The sequence below is a fragment of the Osmerus mordax genome, chromosome 10 (assembly GCF_038355195.1).
Source record: "Osmerus mordax isolate fOsmMor3 chromosome 10, fOsmMor3.pri, whole genome shotgun sequence".
Classification (NCBI taxonomy): domain Eukaryota; kingdom Metazoa; phylum Chordata; class Actinopteri; order Osmeriformes; family Osmeridae; genus Osmerus; species Osmerus mordax.
The window spans coordinates 9,110,839-9,134,869 of NC_090059.1; the positions used below are offsets into that span (position 1 = coordinate 9,110,839).

General features: G+C 48.7%; 3 protein-coding genes across 4 annotated transcripts in view; all 3 read right to left on the minus strand.

The window, feature by feature from the left end:
* Window positions 1–2,312: 2,312 nt before the first annotated feature.
* On the minus strand, window positions 2,313–20,438 carry LOC136950388 (cGMP-dependent protein kinase 1). 2 transcript variants are annotated; one of them, XM_067244708.1, is made up of 11 exons: window positions 20,370–20,438; window positions 15,769–15,843; window positions 7,053–7,149; window positions 4,866–5,005; window positions 4,594–4,683; window positions 4,199–4,340; window positions 3,851–4,014; window positions 3,527–3,649; window positions 3,319–3,381; window positions 3,129–3,195; window positions 2,313–3,042 (listed from the first exon to the last, which is right to left on the minus strand). In XM_067244708.1, exons 4-11 carry the CDS (start codon window positions 4,967–4,969, stop codon window positions 2,944–2,946), a joined length of 852 nt encoding a protein of 283 aa, XP_067100809.1. In that variant the 5' UTR covers window positions 4,970–5,005; window positions 7,053–7,149; window positions 15,769–15,843; window positions 20,370–20,438; the 3' UTR covers window positions 2,313–2,943. The 2 variants fall into 2 exon arrangements, with proteins under 2 accessions (XP_067100809.1, XP_067100808.1); XM_067244707.1 differs by lacking the exons at window positions 15,769–15,843; window positions 20,370–20,438 and having other exon boundaries at window positions 7,053–7,835.
* On the minus strand, window positions 17,279–17,903 carry LOC136950728 (uncharacterized). The gene is made up of 2 exons (XM_067245173.1): window positions 17,761–17,903; window positions 17,279–17,642 (listed from the first exon to the last, which is right to left on the minus strand). The coding sequence occupies exons 1-2, from the start codon at window positions 17,901–17,903 to the stop codon at window positions 17,279–17,281; spliced, it is 507 nt and encodes a 168-aa protein (XP_067101274.1).
* The window catches only part of LOC136950729 (cGMP-dependent protein kinase 1-like), a 21,708-nt gene continuing 18,042 nt past the window's right edge, over window positions 20,366–24,031 (minus strand). The window contains exons 5-6 of the mRNA XM_067245174.1: window positions 21,186–21,286; window positions 20,366–20,435 (exon numbers count right to left, since the gene is read on the minus strand). Of these exons, the coding sequence (XP_067101275.1) occupies window positions 20,366–20,435; window positions 21,186–21,286 (171 nt within the window). The remainder of the gene's footprint in view (window positions 20,436–21,185; window positions 21,287–24,031) is intronic.

Sequence of the window (24,031 nt, forward strand, 5' to 3'; positions counted from 1 at the left end):
TAGGCTATTTGAAAGAAAAACTGATCCGCAAAAGCAACTACGTAAATGTTTTTAATTTAAAGTAGCCTAACCAAGATTGTATAATTTACATTTCAGTAGACTTGATCGAAATGTGATACAAGACCTGATTTAACACACATCGGTTTCATAACATGGATATTCTACAATCGAGGCAGTTCGAATCTGTGGTCGGACATTAGCGTAGTGAACCATTGGAATTTGCAGGAACAAAATACTCTAAATGTTTAACAGTTTCAAAAGTGCTTGGCAGACCAAAAAAACTTGGGAACCCTCCCCGGCTTTGAAGTTGTTGACAAGGGTTGGTTATAATAGACCACTACAAAACAAACGCTCAATACACTTCATTAAACGTGAATTGGCAGCATTCATGTCGATTCTTTGGTCTTTTGGCTTTGTTTTAATTGTACATCGAAAAGCCTGCGGTGGTGTAAAGTAGCGCCTGTGTAGAGAGAGCCTTTGATGACAAGCAGATCAAAAGACGTTGAACTCGCTGTCCTAATCGGACTTCAACAGGCAGGGCATTCTCACAAACAGTCCATTTGCTCGGCTTTTAGCGGGTCTTAACAGACATTGTACTCAGCAAATTCATTTGGTTGGACGCCAGGTAATCCTGTTTTGAAATGCCTGGTTGCAGCTTAATCAGTTCACGCTACAACAGACCCTTCTGGTACAGCCTTGTCTCCGAAGTGTTAAATAAATACACTATCAGTTGTGTTAGAATGAGAAAATAAAGGACAGGTTGTTTAGTTTGGAGTAAAAGATTACACCCGGAGTGTCAGGTGTTCTGTAACGCTCTCCTGCGGTGAGGAGGCACGTGTATCAAAGGAAAGAGCAAGAGCGTAGTTATCTTGTTAGAGGCCTGATCAGAGCCTTCCTGATTGCCTGTTGATGATGTTGCCTGGGGATAAACTGTAGGCCACTTCCCACACTTAAAAATGACAATAAATTTGACTGAAGCACTGGCATATTAAATTGACTCATGACAAATTCGTATGGATTAAAAGTTAGATTTTATTGTAAGAAAAGGCATATAAATATAGCTGAACAATAAAAAAAGCAGCAAGCACAGTAAGGACGACAGTTTAGGTTTGATTTAACCGTGTCATGCAAGGTAACACAAGCGGCTGAATATGCTTTTTGGAGATGCCATTGAAATAAGGCACTATTTTTCTCAAAAATGTTATTAATGCCAATAGTCATGTAATTTCAAATGAATGTGGAAACTATAACATATACTAGTTTACCTCGACGAAGGGAAACTTTCCTGACAAATAAAAACAAATATTCCAATTGATATTAAGGTCACTCATACTGTAGAGTACAACATACTTATCAATACATATCACAAAAATATAAGCACTAAATATTTACGTACACAAATATTCACCTCTGGTCCTGCAATAAATACGAAATTTGTGTTTTCCAGAGCACAGTAAAATGTTTCGAAGTGAGGCCTTGGGTAAAGTGAATTCGTTTTGAATGGCAACATAATATGATTAAAACGGCATGCTGACGATTCAACCCAATGAAATTATCAGTGTGTTCGATTGTTAAAAATTGATGTTCACTTCCAGTCTTAAACATGCATGTTCTCTTCGGTGTGACAATATTTAACGGTAAAATGTAAATATTCTCTTTCTGCTCCGGTGCCAGTTGCCCCCTTGTGGTAAGAAACGGACCTGTGTGGATCTTTGTCATTTCCTAGTATCCTGTCATCGTTTTAAAAATAAAAACACAATATATTTTAACCTTTCTGCCTCTTAAACAATGTATAAACGACTAACCAGTCTGTGCAACACAATTAGGCAAAACAATGTAAAATAAACTGCATGTCTCTGAGAACTAAGATGGCAAGTATTGTCATCAAGTATGTCCAACATTACAAACCATAGCGAGTGTGTATGTTGACTTTGTTATGTTCAAATATTATAATGGAATACATACAATAAATTATCTTTATGTGCTGAAGTCATAAAGTGGTATGTTCAAATGGGAATTCATGTACAAAGAAACTTCATAAAATAAAATGTTGATGATGAATGAAGGATTGAAAAGACAAGGTGAATCCGTCCTGAACTGTTGTCAACAGTGATGTTAATAATGCGTTAGTAAGGTGGTAGCATGTGATGGCATGAAGATAAGTTTGAATATGCTACAAAAAGAGGTGTGGGGTCTCTCTCTCTCTCTCTCTCTCTCTCTCTCTCTCTCTCTCTCCTCTCTCCTCTCTTAATCTCTCTCTCTCTCTCTCTCTCTCTCTCTCTCTCTCTCTCTCTCTCTCTCTCTCTCTCTCTCTCTCTCTCTCTCTCTCTCTCTCTCTCTCTCTCTCTCTCTCTCTCTCTCTCTCTGTCTCTGTCTCTGTCTCTGTCAATCCTCCTCTCCGCAAGGTAGAATCAATGTCAGTGTGTTTCTGTCCAGGCCCGATGGTCCCTGGCAACAGAACCAGGCCAGTCCGAGGCTCCAGGAGAAGGTCCCCGGATGTCCTTCAGAAGGTGGGTGCAGTGAGACGGAGAGATAGACAGAGACAGGGGCTACTGACGTCGTAGCCGGAGCTACATGGGAGAAGGCATCTCGGTGACCCAGAGTGTGACAACTGTCCTCTTTCGCTGTCCGTCTGTCTCCGACTCTCCTTCACAGTACTGAGTGTCTGTCTGTCTATCAGCAGCCAGGTCTAGCAAGAAGGCCATCCCAAGTTTCTGACCTATAGGCTCAAAATGCAAACTCAAGACCTAAACCAAAACCCTAACCCTAACCCTTGACCTAGGCCCAGGCCCAGGTCCAGGTCCAAGCCCATAACCAGGACCAGGCCCTAGGTGGACCCAGGCAGAGGTAATCCAAGTTAAGGTGGGGCCAGGTGGGGGCGGTAGCTGGGGGATATAGTTGAGCTTGGGTGGAAGGCTGGCTAGCTATCTGGGAGGTCAGGGGTTAAAAGTCAGTGTCCCATCCAGTGTTGTCATCAGGAGGGGGGTCGTCACCGTCCTCCGGGAAACTGTCAAAGTTACTGGTATCTGTGGGCGACGAGACCTGAGGGAAAACAGAGAAGGCGGGAGAGGTTTAGCTGCGTCACAACGCTGCACACAGCGCCACCCGGTGAGCGGAGCAAAACTCACATCAGGGATGATGGGAGGAGTCAGCGTTCCTTTCCTCAGCCCCTCCCAGTTGAACCCCTCGAACCATCTGAGAGACAGAGAGGAGACGAGTGAGTGAGGTTGGAGAACGTTCCACCGCACCCGTGGTCCTACTGATCTTCTGACAGTGTTCCCACTGGGATACCAAGGCTGACGACGGGAATGGACTTACTTGTGCTTCTGAATGTCTTTCACTCCATTCTTCAAGTTGCCCAGTCTCTCCGACGGATTGTCTCTGTTGGTGTAGACGTCATGAATTAGAATCAACTAGTAACCGACCTTTAAAGTCCACCACAACCTAACCAACAACCAACCACGGCCAACAGTCACATGTTTGTTTTTCTTTTTTCAAAAGACCCACAATGCCCCGCGTGAGTTACCTGCATAGTTTCTTGATTAAGTTGGCAGCATTTTTGGTGATTTTCTTTGGGAATTCGATCATGTCGATGCCTCTCAAGATGATGTTGTAGGTCTTCATGGGGTCTGGTCCTGAGAAGGGAGGGCTGAAGGACACGAAGAGGGAGGGAGGAAGGAGAGGATAGGATAGGAAGGAGAGGAGAGAGGAAGGAGAGGAGAGAGGAAGGAGAGGAGAGACGAAGGACAGGAGGAGAGGGGAAGGAGAGGAGAGAGGAAGGAGAGTCAATAAATGATGTAAATGCTGTATACGTCTCCAGCAGGGCGAGGTGCAGGTTGAGAGACCCTACCTTCCTGTCAGGAGCTCGTACATCAGGATGCCTAGCGACCAGTAGTCGGCTGAGATGTCGTGGCCCTTGTTCAGGATGATCTCTGGAGCCACGTACTCCGGCGTGCCACAGAACGTCCACGTCTTCTTCCCAAACCCAATCTTCTTGGCAAAACCAAAGTCCACCTGGAATTACGGTCAGAAATGGAGGACAACCAATGAGCTGTGTCTCTCTGTCTGTCTGTTTGCCTGCTTGGCTGGCTGCTTGTCTGACTACATGTCTGTCTGCCAGCCTGCATGCCTGCCTGCCTGCATGCCTTCTTGCCTCTCTGTCTGTCTGTCTGTCTGTCTGTCTGTCTGTCCTCCTCACCAGCTTGGCGTATCCCCGGTGGTCCAGTATGAGGTTCTCTGGTTTGAGGTCTCTGTAGATGATGCCTTTGGAATGCAGGTAAGCAAAGGCCTCCACCACGCAGGCTGTATAGAACCTTGTGGTTGAGTCCTCAAAGGAACCCCTGGGGGCAGGAGGGAGAACACTGTAAAGACTGTGTGTGTGTGAGAGAGAGTGTTTGTGTGTGGCTATGTGGGAAAATAACTATGTGGGTGTATGTTTTTCCGTTTACAGCGGTGTGTGTGTGTATGGCTGTGTTTCTGTGTGTGTGGTATGTGTTTGTATTTATGTACTTGTCTGTTTGTATGTTTGAGCGTGTATGTTTGAGTGTAAGATGTGCGGTATGTGTGTATGTGTGCGTGTGTGTGTCACCCTACCTGTCCCTCAGAATAGTCCAGAGTTCTCCTCCCAGACAAGCCTCCATCAGCATGTACAAGTACTTGCTGTCTTTAAACGTCCGGTACAACCTGGAGAAGACAGGAAGTTCACGTCGTGAATACCAACAACAAGCAGCAAGTCTAATTTACATGGACAGGTGGGTTCTGCTATCTGTTGAGACGGAGGCTTGTTGTTTTTCTGCATCGCTGACTTCTGTCTCAATGTATTTCGCTTGTTAACAGACTTATTGTGTGTGTGTGTGTTTGTGTACCTGACGATGAAGTCTGAGTGGGCCTCCTGCATGATCTGTTTCTCCGAGCGGATGTGCTCCTGCTGCCTCGTGTCCACGATGTGTCTCTTCTTCAGGATCTTCATGGCGAACGTCTTCACCTCGTCGCTCTTCAGCTGCACCTGGAGGACCAACGTGTCACACAGTTGTAATTTGAAAATGACAATAAAGATTTGGAATCAGGAGACATTCTATGAATCACAGGTCTCAAGAGTGTTTCAAGAGTTATCTGTCGTCGGGGGAAAGAATCTCTTTCATTTTCATTTTCTTCTTTGGGGCTTTCGGTTGGTTTAGGTGAAGTTCTATGGGCATCTGTAAAGCCCTTTGTGACACTTGTAAAGAGGGCTGAATAAATCAAATGTGATTTGATTTGGAATTTATGCAGAAATCACCAATCAAGTAACACCATGGCCATAAACACGGTGTGTTCCTCGGCGCTAAGTATGTTGTGGTTTGTCTATTTTCAGCCCGGCTGGTACCTCGTGCAATCAGGAATAGTCCCATGACTCATGGTCTATATAGGCTCCAGTGGGGAGGGGGAAAGTTGATGAGGGTGGGGTTGGGGTTATCGGTAGGGAGAGAGGCTGGAGGTGGGGAAAGGTGGAGAGAGGTTGGAGAGAGGAGGACAGGGGTTGGAGGTGGAGAGAGATGGGGTGGGGTGGGCAGACATTCTTCACATTGCGTCTTGGGGATCTGAGGGAACTCTTAAATGTCCCCGGGTCATCTTCCTACAACCGGACTATTGGAGCAAGGGGTGTCAGATGGGGGGTGGTGTTGGTGGTGGTGGCGGGGGGGGGCTGGCAAAGGCCACTTGGAAAGGCCACTTGTTTTCCCGCAAAGGGAGGATGCCGCAGTGCCTTATTTAGCCCTGGGGACTAGGAGGTCCACAGGGGGGTCTGGGGGCCCCACAGGGGGGTCTGGGGGGCCCACAGGGGCATCCCTTTTGGGGGGGACAAGCCCAGGGCTTCCCTTACCACTGGCTGCCTTATCGGAGAAATCCTCCGAGACAAGCCGCAATGCGACATTTCTCTGTCTGCCTCCCCTCCCCTCCTAGCCCCCCCCCCTCCCTCCCTCCCACCTAGCCTCCCTCTCCCCCCTCTCGACCTCTTCGTCCCTTTCACACTCTAACACTCTCCCTCTTTCGTTCTGCCTCTCCATGCCCATCTCTCCTGTCCCTCCTCCGCGAGTGTGTGTGTGGGTTTTACACGGATCGAAGGCTTCCTTGTTAATGCAGCCTCACATACAGTAGCCATGATTATCACAGCCTGCTCGACAATCGCAAACAGCGACTGTTGAGTGTCAGCTGGTCATTTCAAACAGCGGACGTGTACCGTGTCACTGGACATGACAGCGGCTCAGAATGACCTAGCTGTTCATGTGGATACTTTACAAAATAAACACAAAACTCAAAATCAGTAACAGAGATACATAGTTCTACAGTGAGTTGTTCATAATGATATGAAAGTCAAGAGGGAGGTCAGTTGGACTTTGGATGTCATGAAAAACGCCCCTATCGAAAACAAAACATATTCATCTTCACGGCCATGTACAGACCCATTGTAGAATGCAGAAGCAGTATATGATTTAAGAGACTTCCCCTTGATGCAACGCAATACTGCAGGTCACACGCTACCCTCTCCTGTTACCTCTGTGAGGTTCGTAGTGGAAACTTACTTAGAATAACCTCTGAGGTATTCTTCTGGAAGAAACCTGATACCCCAGTTATAAACCCCCCAGCCCCCAATTCTATAACTATAAACCCCCCCACACACACCCCCCTACACACACAGGTCCAGCATGGAGACCCAGTTTGTCAGACTGACATTAAACCGGTTTGATGTCTCGTATAATCCCACACTCCTTGGTTCTGAACTGACCTGCCAAAACGTTTGCACCAGAGACGCAGACCTGAGTCTTAGGAACTGTCTGGGAATGCATTGTGACTGTTTCCAAGTCTTTTTAGGGGGTGGTGTAGCTGGGTTACAGCTCATTATGGAATGCCTGGCATGTAAATGTCTGTTGGAAAGTCCAAGGTTTGTCATTTACCCCTGTATGAAAGTGACTTCATCATGCAGGAGAAACGTGTCAGAGACAGACAGACAGACAGACACACACACACACACACATCCAACAGCACAGGTAACAGCTGACAGGTAGAGATAGTCTTACCAGCTCGACGCGTCCGAATCCCCCGACCCCCAGCGTGTCGATGATGTTGAAGTCCACCAGCTTCAGGTTGGAGAAGAAAGCGTTCTCCGCCTCGTACCTGCATTTTTTGAAGTGGAAGAAAGGGAACTTCTTAGAGGTCTGGATGGTGTAGGTGATGGGGAAGGAGAGGGGAGGCGAGGGCGCCGGGAGGCTGGGCAGCCTCTCTCTCTGTTTCCGGGCCGGGACCGGGATGAGCTCGCGCATGTCTGCTTCTCCTCGCTCACACCACGTCCAGCGCTCGAACACAAGCAGCCTGACCAGCCGCGCAACAGTCAGAAAAACAGTCAGCAAGCGGTGGCGCCGACTTCCGAGCGGGCGGGTGGCGGCGGCGGCGTGGGGAATGTTCCAGAACAGGTTCGGCACAGCGTCAGAGTGAGTCCCGTGTGAAAGCTGGAGCTACGGTGCCATTTCCAGTTTACATGTTGGGGGTCCGGGGGCAGGGGGGCCCGGGGGTGGAGGGTGGTGAGGTAGGCCAGATCCTCGGACGCCGTGTGCATGTATCAAAGTCCTGACCGGTCTCCTGCTAAGCCCAACACAAATAATAATCCCTAGAGAGTCCCTGGGATAAACGTAGCACCCACCCCCAGACTCAGCTCTGAGGTACACAACTTCAAGTTTTCCTTCTCCCTCTCCTACAGCAGGTCTGGGTGCAGATCTACAAGACCAGATGAGGGGTTTGGGCTCTGCTGAGTGCCCAGGCGAAGCATCCAGACTGCAGAGTATGGATAAGGCAGGCTGTCAGGTGGGTCTGTGTGCCAAAACAAAGTCCAACTGTGCCTGTCGCCAGTAGCCGGAGGGTACTAATACTGCCACTGTGATCCCGGTGGTATTTTTAACATGTGGACACCGCGTGGGTGGAGGTTCACCCAGTTAGCGTGTCTCACACACCTCAACCCCCTCCTCTCTCCCCCCCCCTCACACACCTCAACCCCCTCCTCTGTCCCCCCCACCTCACACACCTCAAACCCCTCCTCTCTCCCCCCCCTCACACACCTCAACCCCCTCCTCTCCCCCCCCCCTCACACACCTCAACCCCCTCCTCTCCCCCCCCCCCTCACACACCTCAACCCCTTCCTCTCTCCCCCCCCCCCTCACACACCTCAACCCCCTTCTCTCTCCCCCCCCCCCCCCACACACACACCTCAAACCCCTCCGGTCCTCCCCCCTCAAACACCTCAACCCCCTCCTCTCTCCCCCCCCCTCATACACCTCAACCCCCCCCCCCCCCTTCCCCCCTACACACACACCTCAAACCCCTCCGGTCCTCCCCTCTCACCCACCTCAACCCCCCCCCCCCACCCCCTGACATACACACGTTCTAACACTCCGACCAATGACATACTGAGCTGCATACACACTTGACATGAATTAGTGGATACTACCTTGCAGACAGAGACACAGAGAGAGAGAGAGAGAGAGAGAGAGAGAGAGAGAGAGAGAGAGAGAGAGAGAGAGAGAGAGAGAGAGAGAGAGAGAGAGCAAGGGAGAGAGAGAGCTTCTGGGAATATTAAAAACATATTCTGTTCCGTAGCAGTTTGATGGAAAGGAAGCCAGATTGTGATCGTAAAAAGAGAAAGATAGAGAGAAAGAGAGAAAGACAATGATGGAAAGATGAAAAGAGAAAGAGAGAAACCGAGAAAGAGAGAGAGAGGCTGTCTCTGAAAGCCTTGACATACAGTACTGACAAGCGGGGCAAACATATCCCCTGACTCAGGCGGAAATAGGATCAACAGCAAATCATGCAGGATCAAAGATGATCCTGGTGTCAGGGGATCCCTCTCAAGAGATGCATTGCGTATCATCACCCACCCTCAAGGAGAGCTTAAGGAGAGTACCACTGTTCTACCAGTCTATCTGTGGCTCGCTTTAAGCCACACACCAATCCCACTGAAGAGATGCCTTGATTTCTGTGGGGACAAAACATTGAACATAGACAAGATACTTCAAGTCTCCATGAAAACGTACACAGCCTCATATCATGTGGTGTTTTCTCAATCTTCCCCACCTCAGTATGAGCTAGAGGAGGATGTGTATATATCTCAGTAAGACCTAGAGGAGGGTCCCTCTAGATAAGACATGTGTCTGTATAGATGGAGGAGAGGAGGGGAATGGGGTTTTGGATCATTAGGCAGATATAGCAGCCTGTTACTCGGACCACGTATCATGACACTTGTCGGTGGTCCCAAACTGCCAGAACAAAAAGTGTTCCAAATCTGACTTACATGTTTTTATAACATCAATAAATACTTGACCCCATTCCTAAACTAACTTTTAACACCAGTTAGTTGGACCAAACCAAACCTGACCCAGACAAACAAAACAGCAGCAATAGCTGCAGTTTCCATACAGTGTGCGGCTCTTTTCAAAAAGCCACTCAAATTCCACTAATATTACAGACAATGAAAACCTTCTAAACTACAACCCATGCTAATACAATCATCAGCAGAAAAACTGCTATCTACTTGCAATTGCTGATGACTATATTTCTACAACCATGTTTGTTGTCGGAGTGTTTCTATGGCGACGGCTCAGCCAGTATTTCACACTCAGACAGACACCTGTTATGTGTGTGTGTGTCCCGTCCGCTTGCCCGATGCCATAAGAGGAGAGAGAGAGCCTCTGCTCAGAACCAGACTAGCGTTCTGTGGAGGTGTGTGTGTGTGTGTGTGTGTGTGTGTATGGGGTTGCTGGAAAGTCATGTGATATGAGTAGTAGACTGGTGACAGGGGACAGGCAGGGTGAATTTTTGATGAGGAAAGGGAGAAAGTGTGTGCATAAACAGTGTACTGCATGTACTGTACATATACATAACACATGTGTTCCTGTGGTGCTGTGTGTGTGTGTTGCTGTTCTGTATGTCCATACTGGTGATCTTCTACCCCCTATGACCTAGAGTGTGTAACCTTGAGACTTGAGTACAGTACGTTGTTTATTAATCTGCTTCTGAAACCCCAACTGTAAATAAACTAACCATCCTGTAAACACACTAACCACCCCTACTGTAAACGCACCAACCACCCCTACTGTAACACACTAACCATCCCTACTGTAAATAAACTAACCACCCCTACTGTAAATAAACTAACCACCCCTACTGTAAACACACTAACCATCCCTACTGTAAACGCACCAACCACCCCTACTGTAACACACTAACCATCCCTACTGTAAACACACTAACCATCCCTACTGTAAATAAACTAACCACCCCTACTGTAAACACACTAACCATCCCTACTGTAAACGCACCAACCACCCCTACTGTAACACACTAACCACCCCTACTGTAACACACTAACCATCCCTACTGTAAACACACTAACCACCCCTACTGTAACACACTAACCACCCCTACTGTAAACACACTAACCACCCCTACTGTAAACACACTAACCATCCCTACTGTAACACACTAACCACCCCTACTGTAACACACTAACCATCCCTACTGTAAATAAACTAACCACCCCTACTGTAACACACTAACCATCCCTACTGTAAACACACTAACCATCCCTACTGTAAACACACTAACCACCCCTACTACTTAAATAAAATAACCATCCTTGGGCTCTGGCCTCACAAGTTTCAACACGTTACTGTAATTCTTGAAGACAATTATTACTTCTAAAGAAGAGCAATCAATATGAAAATCAATGATGAATTCTCTTTTTTTCAGTGTGTTTGAAACCAGCCAACATGATTTTAGGATGGCTCTTTAGATATTGTATTAATCATCTAAGTGGTGTAAATGCTTGATTAGAAGCAGCTAAATACATTACATAAACTATACTAAATAAACATGGAGTTACGCTGATTTATCAGCCCTCTAGTTTATGCTAAAAACTTTCCAGTCCTGCCTCTGACATCTTAACATGTGGATAGTCCTTTGCCCCTGGTCCACTCATAAGGCGTGTGTTTAAGACTCAAACACCACATTCCTCCTTTAAACTACCCCGTCCACACACACACACACACACCCACACACACACACATCACATTCCTCTTACGACCTACCATGGTCCCACACGCACACACAAACACACATAAACACACGCTCACACCCGCACACACACAGTACATACAGTATATGTACACACACACGCGCGGACACACATACACAGCTGTCTAAATACGGGCTAAGACCCCACCTGGGTTGGCTGTAGAGCTGGGGGGTTCCTCTTCAGGGGTCAGTGCACCACTAAGACATGACTGCAGAGGTTTGACCTCGGGCTCTGTACACACACACGCCATACACATGAGGCCGTACGTACACACACGCCGCGAGCGCTCTCCGCACACACGCCACGCGAGGCACACACACCCACGAAAACACACCCAGGTCTGTCCGTCTCCCTCTCTAACACACACACCACAAACACACTTTCCACACACACACACACACACACACAGAGACGGCCAGAACAAAGCTTTAGCCAGCTGCAGGTGTGGAGGGACAAAGCGTGCGGTTGACCTCAGCACGACCCCTGCTACGACCCCTGACCCCAGAGACTCAAAGCTCTGGCCCTGGTCAGCCCAGCTCAGGGTTATCCTGTCACTCCAGGTTACCTCTCCCACAGCAACCCCGTCGCTCCCTCGCTCGGCTCCCAACCTAAGAATGCCACGCATTCCATCCCCTGATCCTCTGGTTGGTAGAACCAAACATCTGGGCATTGTTAAACGACTTCGGCCAGGCCCTTGTCATGCAACCACATGTCACCTCACACACCTTTGCCATACGTTTATCATCAACGGTAGCAGGTCTATTGGGATTTCATTTGGGATTAATAAAGGGAATTGAATAGAATGGAACAGAATTGAATTCAAATGATTATTGATTCCATTTCTATTTATATGAATACAATAGTAACATTTATGGACAATGTATGGACTAAATGATACCTATCTGATATAATAAGGCTTAGTTTTAGACCTTTTAGTTGCCTAGTTTTAGACTGATGGCTACAGTGTGTCTGTGTGATCATCAGGTGTGTGTGTGTGTGTGTCAGTGTTTGTCAGGGGGACATCATTGTCACACATTGACACACAGTCCATCGTTGTTCAGCACACACACAGTCAATACACTCCAAAGAGCCTCATGCTCTCCTTAAACTACACTGGAGTCAACCGAGGCCTCAGAAGACCAACATTGGCCCCCGCCCTGTCTTCTGATTGGCCAGATGTCGATTCTGTGCATCGTGATTGGGTGTCCAGTGATGCCCCCTCTGTTATGTTGTGAGAGTCAAGGTTGGGGTCAGGTATGAGTGAGGGATGCTCCACGAGCATTTCTCCATTACTGGAGCCAGACCACGAGGCCTGTCAGCCAGAAACAAATACTTCAGCACATGTTGACATGCCACCTATATCTAGTGTGTGTGTGTGTGTGGGGGGGGGAGGGGATGATGGGGGTTGGAGGGAGTCAGAGGAACAGCCTACTACAACATATTGTCGGCCGTGATAAGTTGAACTGACAGACAACTCCTTATATGGTCATGGAGGACCCTCCAATATATTTACAGTAGAGCCACTTCCTGTCCTTGTTTCAACAACCCCAGCGGCCTTGTGAATGGCCCCAGCCTATTGTCACCCCGTCAGGGCGCCACGCTGGGTCGAAATGCCAGTGACAGTAATAAACGTCTTACATAAGTGACTCTCGAGATAGTGTTACTAGCGTCCACACGCTAGCTCGCTTGCTAAGCGTCCCATGCACACTAACAACACAGGATATGGATTTGTTACATCTCCACACACAGATGGTTAAACCATCATAGACATGTGGTTATAACATCCGCCCTTTATCCTCCTTTGAGGAAAGAATGACGAAAAAAGGAGAACATTTTGAGTCGTAATGTGTAGCCCACAGTTCACTATGGAGAAGGGACTCGAACAAGAAACCATTGAGCTCCACAAGGTACCAAGAGTGGAGGAGGAGTTAGAGGGCGCCCCCCTGATGCCAATCACGCCGGGCCTCAGGGGGCGGGCAGGTCCTAAAGCCCTCCGTATCAGTGTGCTGGTGAACCGCCCTGTGTACAGTCACCTTGGCATGGGGGGAGAGGGAGGGTCAGCAAGCCCCAGCAGGGCCCCCTGCTATCACTTAGAGAAGCTGTTTATGCCTCTCGCTCTGCCACCCTGCCACCCTGACACGCTGACACCCCGCCTCACGCTCCGGACTGGTAAACAACACGTGATCTGCAGGACGAGAGCAAGGAAGGAAGGAGGGAGGGAAAGAGAGAGGGAAGACCGAGGGGTGGACGGAGGAATGAGATGTGTGCAGCTGTTGAGAAGAGAGAGGGATGAAGAGGTAGAGAGACACAGAGAGACAGAGAGACAGAGAGAGAGAGCGGAGAGGGATACCGTGTAGTTTACAAACTGTTCCACAGCAGTAGGCAGAAAGGAGAGCCTCTGGAGTGGACAGCAATCCACAGGGGTGGGGGTACAGGGGGGGTACAAGGGGGGTACAGGGGGGTACATCCCCAAAATGTCCACATGTCCAGACAAGCTACAGACACTTGGTGACCGCCAGATTAAAAATATGCCTAGAAGTCATTCCAAGGAGTCAGTCCAAAGAGTCATTTCCAGGAGTCATTTCCAGGAGTCATTCCAAGGAGCCATTCCAATGGGACAACCCTGGGAGTCATTTCCAGGATTCTCCAAGTCGAGACCCGCAGGTTCAGTGTAGGTGCTGGGGTGCTGACAGGGGGACAGCCCGAAGGAACTCACTCACCATGACAACAGGCTCATGCCCTCTGGTGTCGGCTGTCACATGACCAGGGTGACAGCCGACACCAGAAGGGAACGACGGCAGCAAACACTGAGGGACACTGAAGGCATGAGCCTGTTCTCATGGTGACACATGGCTGTGTGGGTACGGACGAGAGAGAGAGAGAGAGAGAGAGAGAGAGAGAGAGAGAGAGAGAGAGAGAGAGAGAGAGAGATGAAGCTCGAGGGAAATTGTATATGAAAGACAAATCAATCATGTTTCAGCAGCAATCCTTCATGTCAAGGACTGCAGCTTGTTATGTTTCCTGTCGAGTGTGTTTCCTCATGATAAGGTTGAGAAGGGTGCAATTTTTTTCCAATTTCAATGCTATTCTAAATCATCTGCAGATGAATTGTACTCTGTTGGAAGAAACTGTGGCAGAGTGGCTCACCCACAACTCCAACCACTAGAGGGAGGTCTTGTGCAGGTTTCTCCCACAGTGCCAGAGCCTGGTCATAGGTGGGGACATTTCTGTATTTGATTATAATAATAATAATAATATATTTCTGTACCACATACCTACTATTCATTATATTCCTACTGCCACCTCACATTCACTGGTGTAGTGGTGACCAAAGGTTATAACGCCAATATAAATGTGTCATATTCGAAAACACACGAGTAAAGAAGCTAAAATTGGGAGTGATTAGGACGTGAGTATACTGTGTCCATAAATAGGTGGGTGTCTTTCCTACAACTGGATGTTAGTGTACCTTCACACCCAGCCGCTCTGTTACATACAGCTCTTTCATGTTCATCACCAAGCAGCCATGGTATGATGTAATACCCCAGGGTGGTGTCATCCGTCTAGCACACTACAGACTGATGACACAGCCTAATGACAAGGTACTGTATGGTCACCGAACACGCGCACACACACACAAACACACAGTGACACATGCACATACAAAGATCACCCAGGAGATAAAAGACATGGTTGCACATTGGTCTAAGGTCCAGATGGGTTCATCTTTAATCCCCAGGGAGAACCCGTCACACTCCCTCCCTCCCTCCCTCCCTCCCTCCCTCCCTCCCTCCCTCCCTCCCTCCCTCCCTCCACACACCACAGCTAGATCTAGAGCTTGTATCCCTGCTGAGGTACTGAGAAACAGTCTGGATGCAGGATGTGAAACAGTATGGATGGAAATAGTGGGTAAATAGTGAAGAGTATTGAGTAAGAAATGGAAAAACTGGAATAGGACCTGAGGTGTATAGAGTAGACACCACGGTAGGAAGTAGAGCCTAGGGACCAGGGAACAGCAGATAGAGTTCAGAGTGCTGCTGGCAAGGCCTTAGCATGAGACATCTGTACCAGGACAGGGATCGTGTTTCTAGAACAGTCTGGTTCTGTAGGTTAGCCTTATAAACACGCCACATAAACATGCCCGCTCAGTTACATTGGGTCTAAATATGCAGCAAAGGTCACGGAAATACAACCCCCGCCATCCCCCTTTTTGATTACATATGCAATCGTGAGGACTCGAAGTCACCTTTTGCCTGATGGATTCTTTGTGTCCTCTGCCAAACAGATCCAGGAAACTCTCACCCCCCCACCTCACCACCCCCATAGAGGTCTAAGGGGAGCAAGAAGGATTATGGGTAGAATCTCTATGTAACTGAAGACACTGGAAGGGATAAAGTTTCCATTTTATCGAAAGTCCGTCCAGTGGAGATAATTATAGCCAGGGGGAGGTCGGAGAAGCAGAGATATGAAGATTACATAAGAGGTGTTTATGAATGCATGAATAGGTCTGAAATCCCATCACACTGAATACCCATGCCTTAAGGAAAGAAATGTTTCAAATTAAGCAGATTTGGGATGGTGTTTTAGTTTTAATTAGGTGTGTGTGCCTGTGTACGTGTGTGTGTGTGCGTGAGACAGTGAGAGAGTGTGAGTGCATACTATGGTGTGCTTACTTTGCTTTGGCACCAGCATCCTCATAGCCTTTGTTGGTCACATCTTCCAGCCCTCCAATCAGATGCTTGAATGAGCTGAAGAACAGAACAGAGCAGCCAATTAATACACTGAAGAACAGAACAGAGCAGCCAATTAATACACTGAAGAACAGAAAATCAAAGGCCTATTAATGTCCATAGAGGTGGACCTGCATCTGTGTTAAGTCTTGCTGAAAGAACGTTCCGGAAGCAGGGGAAGCAGGAAGTATACAGACTTCCTGGACGTGGACAGATGTGAATGCAGTCCATTTGTATGTATTTATAAATAATGTAGGTAAACAAAGGAATCTGTCTGGCTAATCATGTAGACTTCCTGACCCCAGTGTTGTTGATACATGCATCTCTCCAGCAGAGGGCAGCAGAGCACTACTCTCCTCCAGCAGGAAGCTGTCTGGCTAGTCCCCCGACACAGAGAGACAGCGCTGATGTGAGTATAATGTCATTTAATGTCTTTGTTTTATCCAAAGTGAAGTACAGTGGGCAATACCCCATCCCTGTACTTATCAGTTTATCAGCACAGAGAGGACAGAGGGCTTACAACAGAAGGCTATGTTATGATATTATAGTCTGTGTGGGCTGTGCCCCCTAGACTGGTTTATCCCACTGTGATACAAGACTCCACCATGATTGTTGCATGTGCGGTTGATGTCATAAGTATCCATCCTGCAGCGTTTCAGTTCAAACTATATCTCCTCCAGATGATACCTCTCAACAAGGTGCTATGGAGCTTGTGTCACGGATGCAGTATCAATCTAGATGAAAACCTCTCTGAATAATGGAATGAGGTGGTGGAGGAGAGGGTGAGGAAAAAACAGGGAAGAGGGGGGAGGAGAGGAAAGGGAAGACGTTAGGAGAGAGGGAGGAGAGGGTGGAAAGAGAGGGCAGAAAAAAAGGGAGGAGAGAGGGGAGGAGAGGAGAGGAGAGGGAGAGGGAGAAGGAGAGAAGAGAGGGGGAGGAGAGGGGGAAAGAGAGGGAGTAGGGGGAGGAAAGAGAGGATGAGAGGTGGGGGCTGTTGGTTTGATACAGGAAATGCATTATCACAACTAACCTGATGGTCTAAATGAGACAGATGCAACACAAGATGAATGCTGTTCTCTGACAGACTAATAGAAAGAGAAAACGCTTTGGGCATAATTACATCTGATGGGAGCCTGCACTCAGGTGCTGTATTCTTTCATAAATTATTGATTCAATCCATCTTTCACAATTATTACAAGATGGATGACCATGTGTTCAGGAAAAAGACACTGATGTATCCGGCGTCAGTATTTTGTTTGTGCAGCAAGGGCGGAGATCTATGTAAAGAGAATGTAGATCGGTATGGATGTTGAAGAGGCTCTCCAAGAGGATCCAGCTTGGGAAGGCGTCACATGGATGACTAAATATACCCATATTCTGATGATGAAGGTTATCAAAGAGGAGAGTTTTCCGTGTTTTAGTGTCTGTTTCATGGAGGGTGCTTGTGGGCCTTTTAAAGGCCCATCTGTTCAGCAGCTTCTCTCCCGTCCCAGAGAGAGGGGGAGGGGGTCTGGGCTGAGAGGGCTCTGCGGCTGGGAGGCTGGAGGGGCAAGAGGCTGGGGGGTTGGGGGTCAGGGCTGAGAGGTTTGGAGGCTGGTGGGTTGTGGGGCTGTAAGGCTGGGGTCTGTGAGGCTGGGGGTCTGTGAGGCGGTGGCTGTGAGGCTGTGAGGCTGGGGGGCTGTGAGGCTGGGGGCTGTGAGACTGGGGGCTGTGAGACTGGGGGCTGTGAGGCTCGGGGGCTGTCAGGCTGGGGGGCTGTGACGCTGGGGGCTGGGAGGCTGGGGGACTGGGGGGCTGTGAGGCTGGGGGCTGTGAGGCTGGGGGCTGTGAGGCTCGTGGGCTGTGAGGCTGGGGGCTGTGAGGCTGGGGAACTGGGGGGCTGTGAGGCTGGGGGCTGTGAGGCTGGGGGACTGGGGGGCTGTGAGGCTCGTGGACTGTGAGGCTTGGGGCTGTGAGGCTGGGGGACTGGGGGGCTCTGAGGCTGGGGGCTGTGAGGCTGGGGGGCTGTGAGGCTGAGGCTGGGGGGCTGTGAGGCTGGGGGGCTGTGAGGCTGTGAGGCTGGGGTCTTGTTGCGGCATGGCGATACAGAGAGAGGGGCAGGATGGATACCATTTAAATAGAAAGCATGTGTCTGTCTGAGTCCTGTTGTGATTTCCCATCCGCTCTGTCTGTCTCTGTCTGTCTGTCTGTCTCTGTATTCCTACATCTCCCCCTCTCTCTCTCTCTCTCTCTCTCTCTCTCTCTCTCTCTCTCTCTCTCTCTCTCTCTCTCTCTCTCTCTGTCTGCTGTTCTCTGTCTGTCAGTCGGGTGGCGTGACGCTGGGTTTTTCCCCCAGCAGGCACCGGTGTTGAGGAGGATGATACAGCAGCCTGAGGCTGTGAGAGCTGTCTGCTGCTCACCCTCTGTGGCCTCCCTCCTCCTTCTCAACACTCCCATCCCTCTGTACAGCCCTCCCTCCCTCTGTACGCCTCCCTCTCGATGGATTCGTCGACTCCTCTCTGCTTTCACTTTCTGCTCCTCTTCCTCCAGTCTTCCTCTCTTCGTTCTGCCAACCAGTCTGCGTGTCTGTGTGTCTGTCTGCATACCTGTCTGTCTGTCAGCCTACCTGTCTGTCTGCATACCAGTTTGTCAGCCTACCTGTCTGTCTGCATACCAGTTTGTCAGCCTACCTGTCTGTCTGCATACCAGGCTGTCAGCCTACCTGTCTGTCTGCATACCAGTCTGTCTGTCAGCCTACCTGTCTGTCTGCATACCTGTCTGTCTGTCTGTCTGTCAGCCTACCTGTCTGTCTGTCTATCTGCCTACCTGTCCTGTGTGTCTGTCTGCCTGTCAAGCCTACCTGTCTGTTTGTCTGTCTATCTGCCTACCTCTTTGTTTGTCTGCAAACCTGTCTGTCTGTCTGTGTTTATATTTGTTTGTCTATCAGCCTACCTTCCTGTCTGGCTGTATTTAAGTTTCTGCCAGGCTGCCTCAGATACAACAGCATGTAGACATCAAAGGTTAAACCGATTATTTATAAACTTTATTGGTTTGGCTACCTACGTTCGCTATCAGATTCCGCCTCCATGGTTCAGAAGCATTTACAAGAACGTTTTATTAGACAACTGACTAAAAGGGAACTCATCAAATATTTACCGACTAACCATTCCAAAAAGTGGAATCTCCCAGTCCATCACAAACTGGAACAAACTTCGTACCACAAACTTTCAGACCTCGAGAAAAAGATTCTTATTTCACGACTTGGCCTCTGTGGAATCCCCCATGGCGATATGAGCCTCGATGGCAGATAAAAAGTATGTTTCGCGTCGGTGAGCGCCTAAATATAAACCCTGACCCATATACATGTGTGTTATTCCTGGAGCTTTCTGATGGAGGCCCGTCTCCAAGCCGCGGTCCTCTCAGGAAGAGGGACGAGGTGATGTGAAAGTGGGATTCATCTGTCTGGAGCAGGAGAGCGTGGAGGTGAACAGCCCACCAGGGACACAGGTCCCCAGCTGAAGGACCCAGGTCACAACCCCCGCCTGGACTGATGCACAAGCACATACAGTGCATGTGGACAGTACGCAGGTGTGTGTGTGTGTGTGTATGCACGTGGGTGTGTGTTTAGGACCATTTGCAGACCTGTCAGGGAGGGTGAATGAACGTCTGGCCTCCTGCAGAGTGTTGCTCTGGGCTGGTCGGGACAGGGGGGGGAATGGGATTGCCTTTTTTTAGCTCTGCATCTGAGCCACACCCACAGACAAACACACACTCACAAGTGCACACACAGACACACACACACACACATGTACACACACAGTCTCTTGTGTTGTTTATATTGGGGACTGAGGTCTAGCTGGTGTGTTGTGCTGCCTAAAGCATCCCTCCCTCCCTCCCTCCTTGCATAATGTCTCAGCGGGCCGGCTGTCACTCCAAATAGCTTGTTCTCTCTCTGTCTCTCTCTCTCTCTGTCTTTCTCTCTGTCTTTCTCTCTGTCTCTCTCTCCGTCTCTCTCTCTCTGTCTCTCTCTGTCTCTCTCTCTGTCTTTCTCTCTGTCTCTCTCTCTGTCTCTCTCTCTTTCTGTCTTTCTCTCTCTGTCTCTCTGTCTGTCTGTCTCTCTCTCTCTGTGTCTCTCTCTGTCTTTCTCTCTCTGTCTCTCTCTCTCTCTCTGTCTGTCTCACTCTCTCTGTCTCTCTCTCTGTCTTCTCTCTCTGTCTCTCTCTCTGTCTCTCTGTCTGTCTGTCTGTCTGTCTGTCTGTCTGTCTGTCTGTCTCTCTCTCTCTGTCTCTCTCTCTGTCTCTCTCTGTCTCTTAGAGTTCTCGCCTTCTCTATATCCTATTATTTTCTCCACCAATGTCTTTCTTTCGTCTGTTCTACTTCTTTCTTTCTTTCTACTTTCCCCTCTCTCTGTCTATTTCTGCCTCTCTAACTCTCTCTCTCCCCTCTCTCTCTCTCTCTCTCTCTCTCTCTCTCTCTCTCTCTCTCTCTCTCTCTCTGCCTGTCTAATGAGAGGCACATCACATCTCAGTTAGACGAGATGTGGGTGTGCAGGGGGCCAGACTCACTCTCTGTCGATGACAAGGCAGGTGACGGCTTCAGCTGCGATGACGTTGGCCGTCCTGATGTCCTCCCTGCAGAGCACACACAGAGGGCTCAGAAACACATCCCCAGGAGGAACACACACACACACACACAGAGGGCTCAGAAACACATCCCCAGGAGGAACACACACACACACACACAGAGGGCTCAGAAACACATCCCCAGAGGAAACACACACACACACACACACACACAGAGGGCTCAGAAAAATATCCCCAGAAGAACGCACACACACACACACCCACACACACAGAGGGCTCAGAAACACATCCCCAGGAGGAACACACACACAAACAAATACAATATATACACACACAGAGTAAATATACAGTGTTGTAGGAAACACATCCTTAGGAGGAACATACATACACGCACAAATGTATGTACACATACTGTATACATATTTAGTATATGCAGTTACGTAACACACAGCGGTCAGAAACCCATATTTGGTAGGAACACACACGCTCAATCATGTACTGCGAATAATCATACACACTATACAAACGCAAGCCTTCTCACACACATGCACCGAATCACACAAACAGCAGAAAACCAGATCCCTTAGAACAACACACATTCCTTTCTCTCAAACATCATACCAACAACCTAGGCATGGGTTCACAACCTTCAAGCAAGTCACTGGGCCAGCCAAACCGAGACAGTGGTCACCTAACGTCACGTTCAATCAAAGAGGGGTCAGTGCACAGTCACTCCCAGCCAATAGCCCGAGTCACCCCGTCCCCCAGACCTACTCCTTCCTGTTGTCTAACCTTCACCAGGATCCCGTTTCACTGTCAGAGGAAGAGTCTTCACTGCCGCTCCACTCAGACTCGGACTCTGTGATCTCCATAGAGGCAACGGCCCTCTGATCCACCGCCTGTGAGAAACACAAGCCCTCACACCTGCGTGGTGTGGAACTACTTCAATACTCATAAAACAACCTCTTCCAATAATCTGTCTGTCTCTCTGTCTCACCCACACATTCTGGTGCCACGGCCAACTATGGACCCTGCATTTTGTGTTGGGAGAGAGAGAGGGGGAGAATGAGAGAGAGATAAATAGATGGAGAGAAAGAGAGAGAGCAATAGAGAGAGATAGAGAGAGAAGAGGGAAGAGAGAGAGAGAGATAGACAGAGAGAGTGAGAGAGATGAGAGAGAGAGACGAGAGAGAGAGAGAGAGAGAGAGAGCAATAGAGAGAGATAGAGAGAGAAGAGGGAAGAGAGAGAGAGAGAGAGCGAGAGAGAGAGAGAGAGAGAGAGAGAGAGAGAGAGAGAGAGGTGGAGATATAAGTTCTTCACACTATGAAACAACAGCTGTGAGGCATGACAGACAGACTCGCTGACTGGCCCATTGACTGACAGGCAGACTCTTTGATACTCTATGTGCATCCATTAAAAGTTACATCCATTACAAGTTATCTCACAATCCATTACAAGTTATCTCACAAATACAGCTCCATGAGTATCTAAACTAGCTAAACAAGCTCAGACGTCAAAGCCAGACTGTTCTAACTAGGATCCCCCTTCAGGAAGAACCCTCTAACACCCGGCGCTCTTGTCTCCTGAGAGAGTCCGTTAATAGCAGCTTCGCGCCCGTGTGCCGGCCTTCCTCCACGTCTGACGTGTGAGAACAGATTCCAGCCAGCGAGCCTCGCTCCGGGAGGAGCTCCGCTCAGCCATTAGAAGGCTGATGACAGGAGAACATGCAGGAGAACACACACGCACTATGCTCTTTAGGGTGAAACACTACAATCTGGCTAGCAAACGTACAATTTGCAAATTACTCTAACAGTGGAGGAGCTGAGAGGGAGATGGGGAAGAACTAAGAAGGCGACAGGCCGATAAAGAGAGCAGATGGAAAAAAAGAGGACAAGAGCCTAGAGATAAAGGAAGAGCGCTAAGAGCAACAACATGACAAGAGGGAGAGATACTGAGATACTAGAGAGAGAAGGAGAGGGATAGAGAGGTAGAGGGGGAGGGAGAGAGATATAGACAGAAGTAGAGAAAGAGAGGAGAGAGGGAGAAGGGGAAGAGAGAGATAGAGAGAGAAATGGGGGAGAGAGAGAGAGAGGAGGACAGGGACAGAAACCGAGAGGGATGGTGGGAGAAAGCCAGAGAGAAATAAAGAGTAAAACAGAGAGAGAGAGAGAGAGAGAGAGAGAGAGAGAGAGAGAGAGAGAGAGAGAGAGAGAAGGTCATAGATGTAGAGGCTGTTGCCTGATTGTGTGATGATTATTCAGGCACTTAACATCCATCTAATAGGCCTAATGAGCTTTAATTTGACTTAACAAGATGTTTTGTTTGAAGGTAGATGAAAAAGTTCACTTAGTATACAACCTCCTCAACATCAAAGCTCGACAAGCCTTTCAACCTCGGCTCTACTGTCTACTGTTTCACACACACACACACACACACACACACACACACACACACACACACACACACACACACACACACACACACACACACATACACACACACACACACACACACACTCATAGACAAATACACACAGACAAACACAGAAAACACACACACTCACAGACAAAAACACACAAAGAGACACACGCACACATCCACACACACCAATAGACACGTACACACTCACAAACACCCCCCCCACACACAGGTTGACAGTTCCCTATTCATGTCATGCTAAAAACACAGCATGTAAACACTTGCTAAGATCAAGCCTATTGTCCATGGTAAACAGGCAGCTCTTGCTGCCTGATTGACTTGCTAAGCACACCGTGGGACGATGGTGATGAGCGCGAAGTGGCGGATCAAAGACTCAAGGAGTCAGGAAGAACAAAAAAAAACACAAAACAAAAAGCCCTGGGGAAGCTGTGATCTTATCCTCGCCGTCTTCACGACGCCACTCCGCTCCGCACACATCAAAGCCCCCTCCGACAACAGGTAGAAACACACCGACAGGAAGTCAATACAGCCGGCCCAGTCGAGGACAAAGTTCCAGAATCAAACCTTTCTTTTGTTTTTCGCTGTCAGAACAGCAGTTGAAAACGGAGGGACTTTTAGAAAGATAAAGCAGACCTCAGGGGAAGCTATTACAGGAAGGACCAGGGTGCTTCTGGCTCTGCTAACGCCAGCTGCAGTCTGCAGCTCACAGAGGAGACACCAGGGGGCGCTGTCTGACACAGTCTCGGGGTGTGAACCCATAACCACAGGCCTGAAGACACACATGCACACACAAACACACACACACAAATGCACACTCTCTTTCTTCTCTCTCTCTCTCTCTCTCTCTCTCTCTCTTCTCTCTCTCTCTCTCTCTCTCTCTCTCTCTCTCTCTCTCTCTCTCTCACATACACACAGTGCTGCAGTCATAAAATAGGCCTTAAAACTGAATGAAGTGGATCCCACCTCACCTCACAGCTGTCAATCATCTCCATGACAACAGAGAGAGCCTGGAAGGCTCTTATTAACCCAGCCACGCTCATCAGATTAGCACGGAGCTTTACTCTAGGTGTGTGTGTGTGTGTGTATGGTAGACTTGCCCTGTCCATCAGGTCAGTAATAAACGCAGCTTGACCAGATTTTGTCCCTGACAACTCTTCACTCCTGCTTTCTCTTTCTGTTCATCCCTCTCTCCTCTATTTCTTTC

Excerpts from the sequence above, each read along its gene's own strand:
- LOC136950388 (XM_067244707.1), bottom strand. The coding sequence starts at position 7,295 with ATGCGCGAGCTCATCCCGGTCCCGGCCCGGAAACAGAGAGAGAGGCTG. Across the intron at positions 4,684-4,865 it reads CACTCAGACTTCATCGTCAG|GTTGTACCGGACGTTTAAAG; the intron begins GTACACAAACAC and ends TGTCTTCTCCAG. Across the intron at positions 3,382-3,526 it reads TTAATCAAGAAACTATGCAG|AGACAATCCGTCGGAGAGAC; the intron begins GTAACTCACGCG and ends CTACACCAACAG.
- LOC136950728 (XM_067245173.1), bottom strand. The coding sequence starts at position 17,903 with ATGCCGCAACAAGACCCCAGCCTCACAGCCTCACAGCCCCCCAGCCTC. Across the intron at positions 17,643-17,760 it reads TCACAGCCCCAAGCCTCACA|CCTCACAGCCCCCAGCCTCA; the intron begins GTCCACGAGCCT and ends CACAGCCCCCAG.